The sequence below is a fragment of the Hordeum vulgare genome, chromosome 3H (assembly GCF_904849725.1).
Source record: "Hordeum vulgare subsp. vulgare chromosome 3H, MorexV3_pseudomolecules_assembly, whole genome shotgun sequence".
Classification (NCBI taxonomy): Eukaryota; Viridiplantae; Streptophyta; class Magnoliopsida; order Poales; family Poaceae; genus Hordeum; species Hordeum vulgare.
In genome coordinates this window covers 546,983,762-546,995,777 of record NC_058520.1, presented here as the reverse complement: position 1 = coordinate 546,995,777, position 12,016 = coordinate 546,983,762, and the positions used below count along the sequence as shown (strand labels likewise).

The 12,016-nt window shown below is 45.3% G+C and overlaps 1 protein-coding gene across 1 annotated transcript; it reads left to right on the top strand.

Moving 5' to 3' along the window:
* The first annotated feature begins 8,191 nt into the window (after positions 1–8,191).
* On the top strand, positions 8,192–11,751 carry LOC123444889 (phosphatidylinositol:ceramide inositolphosphotransferase). The gene is made up of 12 exons (XM_045121769.1): positions 8,192–8,572; positions 8,678–8,767; positions 9,155–9,241; positions 9,335–9,403; positions 9,992–10,072; positions 10,148–10,219; positions 10,333–10,393; positions 10,464–10,566; positions 10,687–10,782; positions 10,863–10,909; positions 10,995–11,155; positions 11,353–11,751. The coding sequence occupies exons 1-12, from the start codon at positions 8,540–8,542 to the stop codon at positions 11,431–11,433; spliced, it is 981 nt and encodes a 326-aa protein (XP_044977704.1). The 5' UTR covers positions 8,192–8,539; the 3' UTR covers positions 11,434–11,751.
* Positions 11,752–12,016: the final 265 nt, after the last annotated feature.

Here is a 12,016-nt window from a genome sequence, read left to right as displayed (position 1 = left end):
AATATCAAGGGTACTAAGTACCAAAGGTAGTAAGCTTCTCAACTTCTCACTTCCACGTATCACCGTGGAGAACTCAAACCGATGCAACTAATGCAATGGCAAGAACACACGAAGTGGTCAAGTCCCTCACACTCAAATCCCCCACAACAACAAAAGCTATGGAGAAATATGAGAGGAAGAACAAGGAGCTCACAAAGAACTCCAAGATCAAGATCCAAGGGGTTCCCCTCACATAGAGGAGAAAGTGATTGGTGGAGATGTGGATCTAGATCTCCTCTCTCTTTTCCCTCAAGAACAAGCAAGAATCATTGGAGGGATAGAGAGTAATCAAGCTCTAAGAATGTCAACAATGGAGGTATAACAAGAGCTCAACGGATGGATAAGGCCAAGGGGGAAGAAGACCCCCTTTATATAGTGGGGGAAGGAATCAGACCGTTACCCCCACTTTCTGCCCGAGCTCCAGCGGTACTACCGCTGGCTGCAACGGTACTACCGCTGGGCCCCTGGTAGTGCAACGGCACTACCACCGCCAAGAAAGTCTTCGCAAAAAGGTCCGTCCACGAACAACCGCTAGGCAGGCGGTACTAAGCTCCTGGAGCGGTACTACCGCTGACCAGGGGTGGTACTACCGCCAGTCAACGGTACTACCGCTAGGGCCAGCGGTACTACCGCCAACTCCAGCGGTACTATCGCTAGGTCCAGCGGTACTACCGCTCGCCACTGAAACAGCCATAACTTTCGCATACAAGCTCCGAATCGAGCAAACCCAAGCTTGTTGGATTCAGGACGACAAGGGAAATCTTAAGACCATGCGGTTATGAATATGTCAATGATATAAAGATGTGAGTCCTCTAAGAATGAAGAACCGGAAAAAAGTCCAATATCGAAAACATCATAGTAGTTGCATATGGACTCCGTCTTCGATGAACTCGAGCTTGTCATGAAGATGACCATAAGCTCTAAAACTCACAAAGAGAAACACCAAATAAGAACCAAGAAGTATGATGCAAGGATGCAAATGGTTTGAGCTCTCAATGAACGATACGATCAATCTACTCACTTGAGAGCCCCCCTTGATAGTACATCAATCTATCCTAAACAGAAAACCTATCAAGGGCAAACCTATACCTTGCACCTCGTCCTCTTGAGCTAGATGATGATGATCTTGGCTTCCTCAAGATGGACCACCTTTCTTGATTGCGTTGGCTTGACGAAGACTAGTTGATTGCTCCCCCATACTCACTATGGGTGAGCCACTCTTCAGCATATCTTCACAAGTCCATTGCCACCACAATGAACAGCAGGCTTCAAGCAAGATATCTTCGTGTTGATCCACTTGAACTTGCACACCGCCATCTTGATGACGATCACCACTTGACGTCATCCTTCATGGGTTGTATGAGATCTTCCTCTAGACGCAAGCCCATGGAAACACACCTAACCCCCACATAGAACTCTCACAAAGACCATGGGTTAGTACACAAACACGTAATGGACAATGCTTACCATACCATGGGATCACTTGATCCCTCTCGGTACATCTTGTACGCTTTGTGTGTTGATCATCTTGATTTACGCTTTGTCTGAGATCTTGATCAACCTTGTGTCTTGATGACGATCACCACTTGACGGCATCCTTCATGGGTTGTATGAGATCTTCCTCTAGACGCAAGCCCATGGAAACACATCTAACCCCCACATAGAACTCTCACGAAGACCATGGGTTAGTACACAAATACGTAATGGACAATGCTTACCATACCATGGGATCACTTGATCCCTCTCGGTACATCTTGTACGCTTTGTGTGTTGATCATTTTGATTTGCTCATGGGTTGTATGAGATCTTCCCTTTGACGCAAGCCCATGGAAACACACCTAACCCCCACATAGAACTCTCACGAAGACCATGGGTTAGTACACAAATACGTAATGGACAATGCTTACCATACCATGGGATCACTTGATCCCTCTCGGTACATCTTGTACGCTTTGTGTGTTGATCATCTTGATTTACTCTTTGTCTGAGATCTTGATCAACCATGTGTCTCTATGACCATTCTTTGGATAATACCTTGAATACCATCTTGGTCGTCATATAAACTCCTTGAACCCAACAGATGGACTTCAAGAAGTGCCTATGGACAAATCCTATAAATATAACTTAAGGCAACCATTAGTCCATAGGAATTGTCATCAATTACCAAAACCACATATGGAGATATATGCTCTAACAGTTTCCAAGCCCCAAAGGGCTGGGGATTTGGGGGGGATTTGGTGAATCCCTCACCTTCACCAAATCCCCACAAAATCTCTTCCCCCTCCCAAACCCGTTCCCCATTTGTAATACTGAACATTTGGCACATATGAGCTGGGGATTTTGATTCAGCTTACTTTTATCATATATAAATGACTAATGGCTCTGGGGAGTAGGGGAGCCATACCTTTGGCCAGAAAGCCAGTGTTCCGACCGGAGGAGGTGAGTGACCCAGCAGCCGGCGTCGAGGCCACAGCCGACAGCGAGAGGCTGTGGTGGTGGCGGCGACCTGGCTTGGAGGCTGCAGCAGAGGCCGACTTTAGAGGATCCATGGCTTGGAGGTTGCCGTTGACGTGGGCGTGGAGTTGGCGGTGTCGACAGTGGCGTGGACAGTGCCGAGCCACGAGGTAGGCGTGCAAGCGGCAACGATGACTGCGGAGTCAATCTCTGCCCCGCCCAAAGCCGTGAGTGGTGCCTCGATGCGTAGAAACCCCGTGTATGGAAGGGGAAATCGAGGGGATTGTAGGGGCTGGCCCGGTGGACCAAACAACTGGTCGGGGAAATTTTGGGCTTCTCATCCCGAGAGGGAAAAGCCCCCAAAATCCCTTCCAATCCCTGCCACCAAACAAGGCCTTATGGGGCGGAGCTTTGTCGATTACTTTGGTCGATGCTAGCAGAGAGCCCGCATTACTAGTGGTGGGAGTGGCATGGCCACTCTCGAGATGGGGTCGTGCTAGGTAGGGCGACCATGAGCTGTTTTTACAGGCACCGGACACACCGTTGCATGCTCTCATAGATGGTACGATCTAGAACGAGGCACATAGATGTACATCATGAGGGATGGCACCAACGAGTGGACTCTTTGTTTTGTGTCGCGAGGGGAAATGAATTGTACGGGTGCTTACCTCGGGTATGTGATATACCGCGAGTCGTGAATGACACGGAAGTTCCCTGAGTCTTATGGGTACAACGCGCAACCTCTGGAGAGTGTAAAACTATTCGAATAGCCGTGTCCATTGTCAAGGACAGTTGGGTGGTGCTGCTTAAACTATGTCCAGGAGTTTTCATATAAACCACGTGTGTGTGGGGGGGGGGTATGGTGGTAGTCTGAACAGGGGATGCTCGACTCTCTGTTGATATTGATATATGTAACATGTTCACTGGATTATCGCTATGCCTTATGATGCATGTCACACGAGAATTTGATCATGTTATTGCACTAGGGAAAATCTGCTTTCCGCAAAAAATAGCATACTAGTGTTATGCCATACTTCATGATTGCCTTGTCCCACATCATGGGTTGCTTGCAGTACATTCAAAGTACTCATTAGCTTGTCACTGGTTATTTAGTTGGTCGGGCATGGAAGAACTGGAGTTTGGAGAAGAGTTCGTCGGGGACGAACGTGCGATCTAGGAGGCTTCCCAGTCAGAATGCGTGTAGGTTAAGGCAGATGGCATTGTTCACACTTTCAACCGAGTTATCCACTCTTGGTTGTGTTTGGTGTGTCGGCCTTTGAGGCCCTATCTATGTAATGACTTGGCCTTAACGATCCTTATTTGTATGAGACGTTATGTATAGATGTAACACTTTTATTATTTAGTTTTTGTGTGTTCAATGAACATTGATCTTTGGAATCACTGTACACGTGCATTGAGTGATCACGACTTACAAGTTAGGGTACCCACAGACACAACATCACATCAATTACCAGAAGAGCATGGGAATCTTTTGTTGGGATCGATATCGGATCGGATCCCAAAGCTGCTCTCCTCGAACATGATGTCAGATCAAGCTCTTGAGGAGCACGAGAAACAACTACCGGGATCATTGTCATAAGGATTCCAAAGCTGCTTTTCTGGAACCGATGTTAGATCATGCCCGAAAGGAGCGTGGTGTTATATTTGATTCAGGAGCTCGGAAAGTCAAATTTTCCGATCTAGTGTCAGATTAGATCGTGGAACTCATGATGGGAGTTGATTCTTTTTGACCCACCCACCACCCATCTCGTCACTAACATCGAAGATCTTGCCGACCTCCTTGAAGGAACCACCAACGAGTTCGCCGATGCACAAGATGGGGTCGGGGAGTTCGCAGACAGACGACCACCAACCACGGTGCCAACAGGCAAATGAAGAAGACCTCCACATACGATATCTACATGATGGACACGCCAAATGGTGATACTAATGACGACAACAAAGGCGATGGCAATAACGACGACGCCAACGAAAACAACCACAACGACCCCAAGAGTCCTCTTTCCGACGTGTCACAACACGAAGGGGGGGGGGTAGCCGAACAGCGAGTCCGGTCCCTATGACGGAGATATTTTCAACGAGTCGCCTGGCAGCCCGCGCCACAACGGAAGTCGCGAGAAGCTGCTCAGATCGGCCAAGAAGGTCATCATGGACATGGATTTTTTTTTTCTCTAGTTGTAACACAACGCGCGGGCTCTTTGTTGTTAAATACTTCCTTGGCCTCATAATACGAGAGCATTTTTGAGACCACACCGGTGTAAAAAAAAACGTATCGGAGGGAATAAGAAACATTCAGATGGGTTAGAAAAAAGACATTCAGATAATGTGCACCGTGATGCTCCATGACGATCTGTGATCAGCACCTTAATAAAAAAACACACAAGCGGGGACGTCATACGACGGCGACCGACCGCTCCACGCGAAAGACAGCAACTTGCAGACGCCGACGTCTCGGCCTCGCGCAAGACACGTAAATGGACGCCTCTGCCGCGGCAGCACCGCGGCCTCGTCGCGTGTGCTTCCGGTCCACTGCCGTCTGCTTCGCCGCGACGGCAAAGCCTCTCCCCGCGGGACGACGGACGCGTACAACTCCACCACTCCTACCACCCTCCGTCACCCCACGCCGCTGTCATGTGCTCGCGCGGCGCGCACACCGCGATTACGGTTGGCGCGCGCAGATTTGTTCGTGCCACGCTCACGCTCACATCCCACGCCGTATGAACTGGCTCGGCACATGCCCATGTTAGCAAGCAGTTGGTAGGCACTAGGCAGGACGTGCGTGCACATGAATAAGGCCGGCGGCGTATTCGATCGACCGGGGCCCGGCCGCCGGCCGTCCCTTCCCGTCCACCTGCAAAAACAACCGGTTATTCCCGTCGAATGTTGAAAGGACGGCCGCCTACGAATCGTCCAGATGGTTTGCGCTCCGTCTCCGTGCGCAGGCGTGGGGATTCGCCTCTTTGTGCCAACCTTGCGCAGAATATAGGTCCCGAGTGATGTGGACGGATTTTCGTAAAGTTTGATTCTCTGGTGGGTGGTGACACCGGGCCAGGCTCCATGATTGTTGTCGTATGGTAACCATCTGTCTGTCGACCGGGAGCTTGAGGCTCAATCCGCGGTTACTGGGCTGCTGTCATTGCTTATTTTTAGAACATGTTGCAGAAGTTTAGCGGTAAAAGTGTCAGAAACGAATCAAACAAACACTACAAGGAACAAAACCGTAGTGCTGAATGCAACCTGAATTATGTTTTTGTTGTACCAGTAATTGGTGTAAAGGCTCTTCTATGATAAAACCGTCGTGCTGATGCAACCTGAATTATGCCTTTGTTGTACCAGTAATTGGTGTAAAGGCTCTCCTATACGCCTAATTAATTAAGAGAATTTTAATACTAACGCGTGAGCAGCAAATTGAAAGGACGCATGCATGACTAGTATTAATACTACTCCCTCCGTTCCTAAATATAAGCCTTTTAAAAGATTTCACTAGATGACTACATACGAAACAAAATGAGCGAATATACACTCTAAAGTATGTCTACATACATCCGTATGTAGTCCTCTAGTAGAATCTCTAGAAAGACTTATATTTAGGAACGGAAGGAGTAATTAATAAGAATAATTGCTTTCGCGTCTTAAGTTTGTCTATTTTAAAAACACACGCAAGATTAACTGTGTCTTCTAAACCGTAACGAAGGGAGTAGCATTAATAGACATCTAGTATATGATGTCATAAACGTCTCCTTGCACCCGACTTTACTTTGTCTTCATTGTTAGATTTTTTAATTTTAGGCATTAAGTAATAAAAACATTTTTTTAGTTAAATAGCAAGCTATAAGTTACATCCTCGCTTTATGAATGTACCAACAAGTAAGTTCGCAAAAAAAGGAGAGTATGTTGGTCGTGTCAACATCCTCTTCACAATGGGATTTTTTATTTGATGTATTTGGGTCAACTTTACAGTTGCTCAGAGCTAAGAAAAGAGAATCAAACAAGATGAAGGAACAAAATGTGTAATTATTTTGAACTAATAATGATGTCCTTTTGTTTTCTTGTCTTTGATAGAATTATTCACAAGTCTTATTCACAAAAAACAATCAAAATCTCGCAACCCAACATGATGATGTGGTTCTTTATTTCTACAAAAGCGAGTAAGTTACTTGGATTTCAACACATATTCTTTTTCACGAATGCGCACGAGGGAGTATCATTGTTTTAATGGGAGAAAATAAGAGTACAGTGGGGTGCGGTGGATGCAACTCCTGTAGACGTACACAAGCTGGCGTCCTTTTCTTGAAAGTGTTCTTCTGCTCCCTAGTTTAACAAGCTTGATGAACAGTAAAATCGATAGAAAATAAAGAAATATCAAAAGTTTCTTATTTTTTGGTAACTTTTGACAGATGTTTTCTATGCTTGAAAGTTCTCCCCACAAATTGATATCCATGGAAGTCATGAAAAAAAAAACAGTACACAAAAATGCTTTCAAAAATAGCATTTCTGAAGTATTGATTTATTTTTTGCCACGGCTTCCAGGAATGGTCATTCATGATAATTTTTTGCTAGCACATAGCACATTGGTCAAAGGTTACGGCAAAAAAAATAATTTTTATGTGTTTTTTACTAATTTTTCCTGATTTTACTATTCACCAAGAGCATAAGCTCGGGCACAAATACTCGACTTCCTTTCTATCTAGTTTAACACTTGTCTCTTTCAACCCTTTCTATGAATAAGTATATTAAAGTCAATTGCTTCCCTGCATTAGTTGTCAACATCAATTTGCCGAGAGAAACTAACATGGATAAATAGAAAAATGACCAGAGTCGACATGGTTTCACTTCAGTTTCAGATATTTTTTTTAGCAACAACCAAAATCACTAAAAAAATCAGTTATTTAGGCTTGGATTTCGGCCAAAATGCTGAATCATTCAATTGAATTCAACCAACTATTGGAACTCCTTTAAAAGGTAATCTAGAAAAATACTTAAATTCATGTATACTACTAAAATTATTGTAATATGTTCTGTTTTTAATAAAGGGGTTGTATGCATCATGCTGATGCATAGGCCGGAGGTATTTCTCCTTTTTTTAAAATAAATTAAAAAAGGTTGTAACATTTGTACCGAAAGGAAAATATTTCAATGCCTACTGAAATTCGGTGAATTTGTTCATAGTCTCACTGAAAGTGCAAACAAACTAGTACCACAGTGAAACAATTGTAATTTAAGATCTTTCTTGAAAACATAATCCATATTTTTCATAATAGAATATTAGACGATACTATGCCCGTTACTAAATATAAGGCTTTTTAAAGATTTTAACATGAGCAACATACAAAATAAAATAAATAAATATACACTTTAAAATACGTATTACTCACTCCGCTCCAAAATAACTGTCTTAAACTTAATGCAACTTTATACTAGAGTTGGTATAAAGTTTAGACAATTATTTTGGGACAAAAGGAGTATAATATTAGATGGGCCATCAGAATTTAAAATCCTGCGCCAGGTTAGCTAGAGACAGTTAACAACACCGCAAGCCGTCAAATCCAGCGAGCGTGCCTAAAAATTAACGCGGCCGAGAGAGACTCTCTGGCTCTGCTCAAGGCTGTTACTTAAGCTGTTATTAAGCCCGCCACTTTTACCAAAACGCCCAATTCCCCTGCCCCGTTTCCGCGAGCCGTCCCCCCTCCCCCCTCCAGCCCAGCCCCCGATTCAAACCGTCGACGCCGTGTCCCCGTCGCCGCGTGACTCCTCTCAGCGCCGGCTCCGCCCCGGCCAACCACCCACCTCCACCTCCACCTCCACCCGTAGCGCCGCCGGAGACTACGCTCGCTCGCTCGCGCGCCTGCCCTCTCCTCGCCGGGGGCCCGCCCAAAGCCAGCTGCTCCGTCGGCCGTCGGCCGTCGGCCGATCTCGCGGCGAGATCCCGGCAGCGATGTGCGGGATCGGAGCATGGTAGTGAGCCCGCCCGGTGTTAGCGTCAGCGTCAGCTTCAGCCGGCCGACGGGGAACGGGCGCCGCGGCCATGGCGATTTACATCGCGCGGGAGTCAACCAAGGTTCTCGATTCGTTGGCGTGTGCTGGCTTGCCGCCCCCCCATGTCCTGTTCCGGGTATGGTTTGTTACTAAGCTGTTTTTTTCTTCTCCGGTTGGCCTCTTGCAGCTATGGAGGAAGGTGTGCGCGGAGACGTCGGTGGAGCTGCAGCTTCTGTTCGAGAAGTGGCACCTGCTGCTTGCCGGAGTCGTGTTTCAGGTGAACCTCTCGAATTTTTTCGGTTGGATTACTTTCTCCCGCGAGTATAAGTATCAGACCATGGCGTGGCCTGTTAGTCGGCGCCTCTGTTCTCTGAGCCGCCGAGTCTGAATGTTGACTTTGACGAGACGGATGGTTCACGGTTCACCCCTTTTTTTCCTTTGCACACGAAATAGAACCCTTTGGCTAGCTTCGTGATCAAGTGGTAATAAAGATTTGCTTTTTCTCATAATTTATTCAGGTTCTCTGTTTGAGAGAGCGGAAAATTACTAACACCAGTTCATTATTCTGCACTGTCTTCTAAGATTGTACTCATTGACAATACATGTTTTGCTCATTATAAATGGACTGTGTTGAGATTCATGGAACTATTTTATCTGTAATCAGTATATTCATGGATTGGCCGCTCGAGGAGTACATTACTTGCATCGGCCCGGTCCAATACTCCAGGACATGGGATTTATGGCCCTTCCGGTATGTCATCTGCTTATAGTTCAGTTCATATCATTTCGAAATACTTTATGCTGATTTATTTGCACCACTGGTGTCATCTCTCCGTGTTTTTAGGAGCTCGGGCAAGACAAAGGTTATCTTAGTGAGACTGTCTTCACTTCCATCTTCCTTTCATTTCTGTTGGTAGGTGACTTGTTCGCTCCACTGTATGTTGTTTGGGAAGATTGTAGCTTCCCTTTTCTTTACTTATTATGTATGATGATTTGACCTGGTATGATGTATCCAAAGACGTACAAATGTGGGGAAAAAACAACCACCAGCTAGTCTTAGCAAGCAGCCAACGCAATTTGAAGGCAATTTAATCGAGAATAAATAGAAGAATTGATGGTTATATATATTGATTGTGAAGATTGTGTCGACAATGGCTTGGTTGATTGCTGTCCTGTAAATTGTTGCTGGAACTTTCACTTATTGAGTAATTTCTAGGTTTGCTTTAGTTGGGTAATAGAAGTTTTTCTTTAATTTGCTATGTCAAAATTTATCACGATGTTTTTTTGGGTGATATTTGTTATATTCACCATGTTCTCATGAGATTAGGATGTTGTCTCGTTCGTCAAATATACTTCTTTCTGGTGGATTAACCTGAGTCATTGCTTTACCTTGCTCCTCTCTGCATCTTCTGGACAATTTTCTTTCTGATGCTAGTTTTCTTATAATGCTTGATAATATACTAGTATTGCGAATTTTGACAATTTATTCGTGGTATTGCAGTGGAGTTTTCATCCTTTTGTTTATCATAGCAAACGTTTCTACACTGTCCTACTCTGGCGCAGGGTGCTTGCATTTTTAGTCGTAAGTATGGTTGTCCTAACTCATAACTTCCATAATTTTATCCATGTCCAAACCAGTGACACTTTTCTCCTCCAGGCTTCACAGTTTTTGCGAATTATTACATTCTATTCCACTCAGCTTCCTGGCCCAAATTATCACTGTCGTGAGGTAACCCTAAACTCTCAATCTCATTGTAGCTAAAGCATACATGTGTGCTATCTTATCACTCGCAAGACCTTTGAACGAAGGCCTTACTGAATCCATTTACTTTGCTTTTACAGGGCTCGAAACTGGCCACTCTTCCACCACCCAAAAATGTTCTTGAAGTGCTCCTGATCAACTGTAAGCCTTTCATTTGTTGGGTTGATTGTTTTGAGTGGAAGTTTTATTGATCTCAGATTATTCTTTGCAGTTCCTCGTGGAGTGCTTTTTGGCTGTGGTGATCTGATATTTTCATCTCACATGATCTTTACTCTTGTTTTCGTGCGTACATACCATAAGTATGGATCAAAAAGGTATTGAATTATCTTTGTAGGTGTTTGTGCTTGTAACATGTGCATTTGATTTCGCACAGGTGTCATGCCAGCTCGTGCCCTCACATGCTCTAGTATAATTGGTGGATCTGTTTTTTCTAGGTTGATTAAGCTATTTGCTTGGTTGATGGCCATCATCCAAAGTCTTCTTATCATTGCTTCTCGCAAGCACTACACTGTGGATGTTGTTGTTGCTTGGTAGGATCAAATTTCATTTGAATTATATGATTATACTGCAATGGCATCCGGCTTCCTTTTGACAGATCTTCTCTCCACAGGTATACCGTCAATTTGGTTGTATTCTTTATTGACAAGAACCTTCCAGGTACCCTCACTTGACCACCTTGGTATCATATAGTATAATTTACCATATGATGCATTTTGTAACAAACTTCACCAATATTCTGCAGAAATGCCAGATCGTACAAGTGGGTTGTCTTTGCTTCCAGTAAGCACAAAGGATAAAGGTGACAGGATGAAGGAAGAGCTCCACAAGCCCGAGAAGGACAGCAAAATGAAGGACGAGCTCCATAAGTTATTGAATGGAAACACTGTCGACTCTACTGACCGGGTATTATAGGCTTTTGATGCGCATATTTATAGTTTCATCACATCACTACATTTGAAGCTAAGTCACAACATATTATGGCGTTTGCTCGGGGGTTAACAGATCATAGTATGCCGGGACTTCGTTTGTAGATTGCAGCCAATGAAATGTGGCTTTTCCCCCCTCTGTTTTCCTAACCTATATTTTCCTGACCATTGCAGCGACAATGGATGCCGATGAACGGAAAGCATGGCGAAGACATGAACCACACGCTCTCTGATGCCACGCCCAACGGTACATGATCAGGTGCTTCTCGTCGGGCGCTTGCCTTTCACATCGACGGGGCACTCTGCCAGTCGGAAAAGAAAAGCTCCTCCTACCTCTGCTGCTGCACTCTCACTGTACTGAATGGGGGCAAGGCGCTGAAGTAGCGAACGACGACGCTGTCAGAGAACGGAGCCACAGTCTCGCGGCTCTCCACATGATCCGATCATCAGTCCCGTAGTTTGGCCGTTTTAGATGTCGGGGGTACGAGAAACACCTAGCAAAACATTGAAAATCTGTTGTCGGTGTACATAACTATTGATGTATTGACGAGATTTCTAAGCAGTGTTTACTTATGTCGTCAAGGGCAATTCTGTTCAGGTTAGTCGTCCCAGCCGACGCGCGTGGCTCTTTTGAATGGCCGAGCGGATGGAATGGCCTGATCTGGCCGAGTCACGGGAGACGGGAGCGCCTGGTCACGGACATGCCGCCGCTCGTTCGCCGTAAAGCAAAAAACGCTCGGTGCAATGAGGACGACGGAGTATTACCGCAGCTGCGATCATCGTGTGCAGCGGGCGGCGAAGGCTCTTGCCCCGGGTGTGTTGTGCGCACTGTGAATGA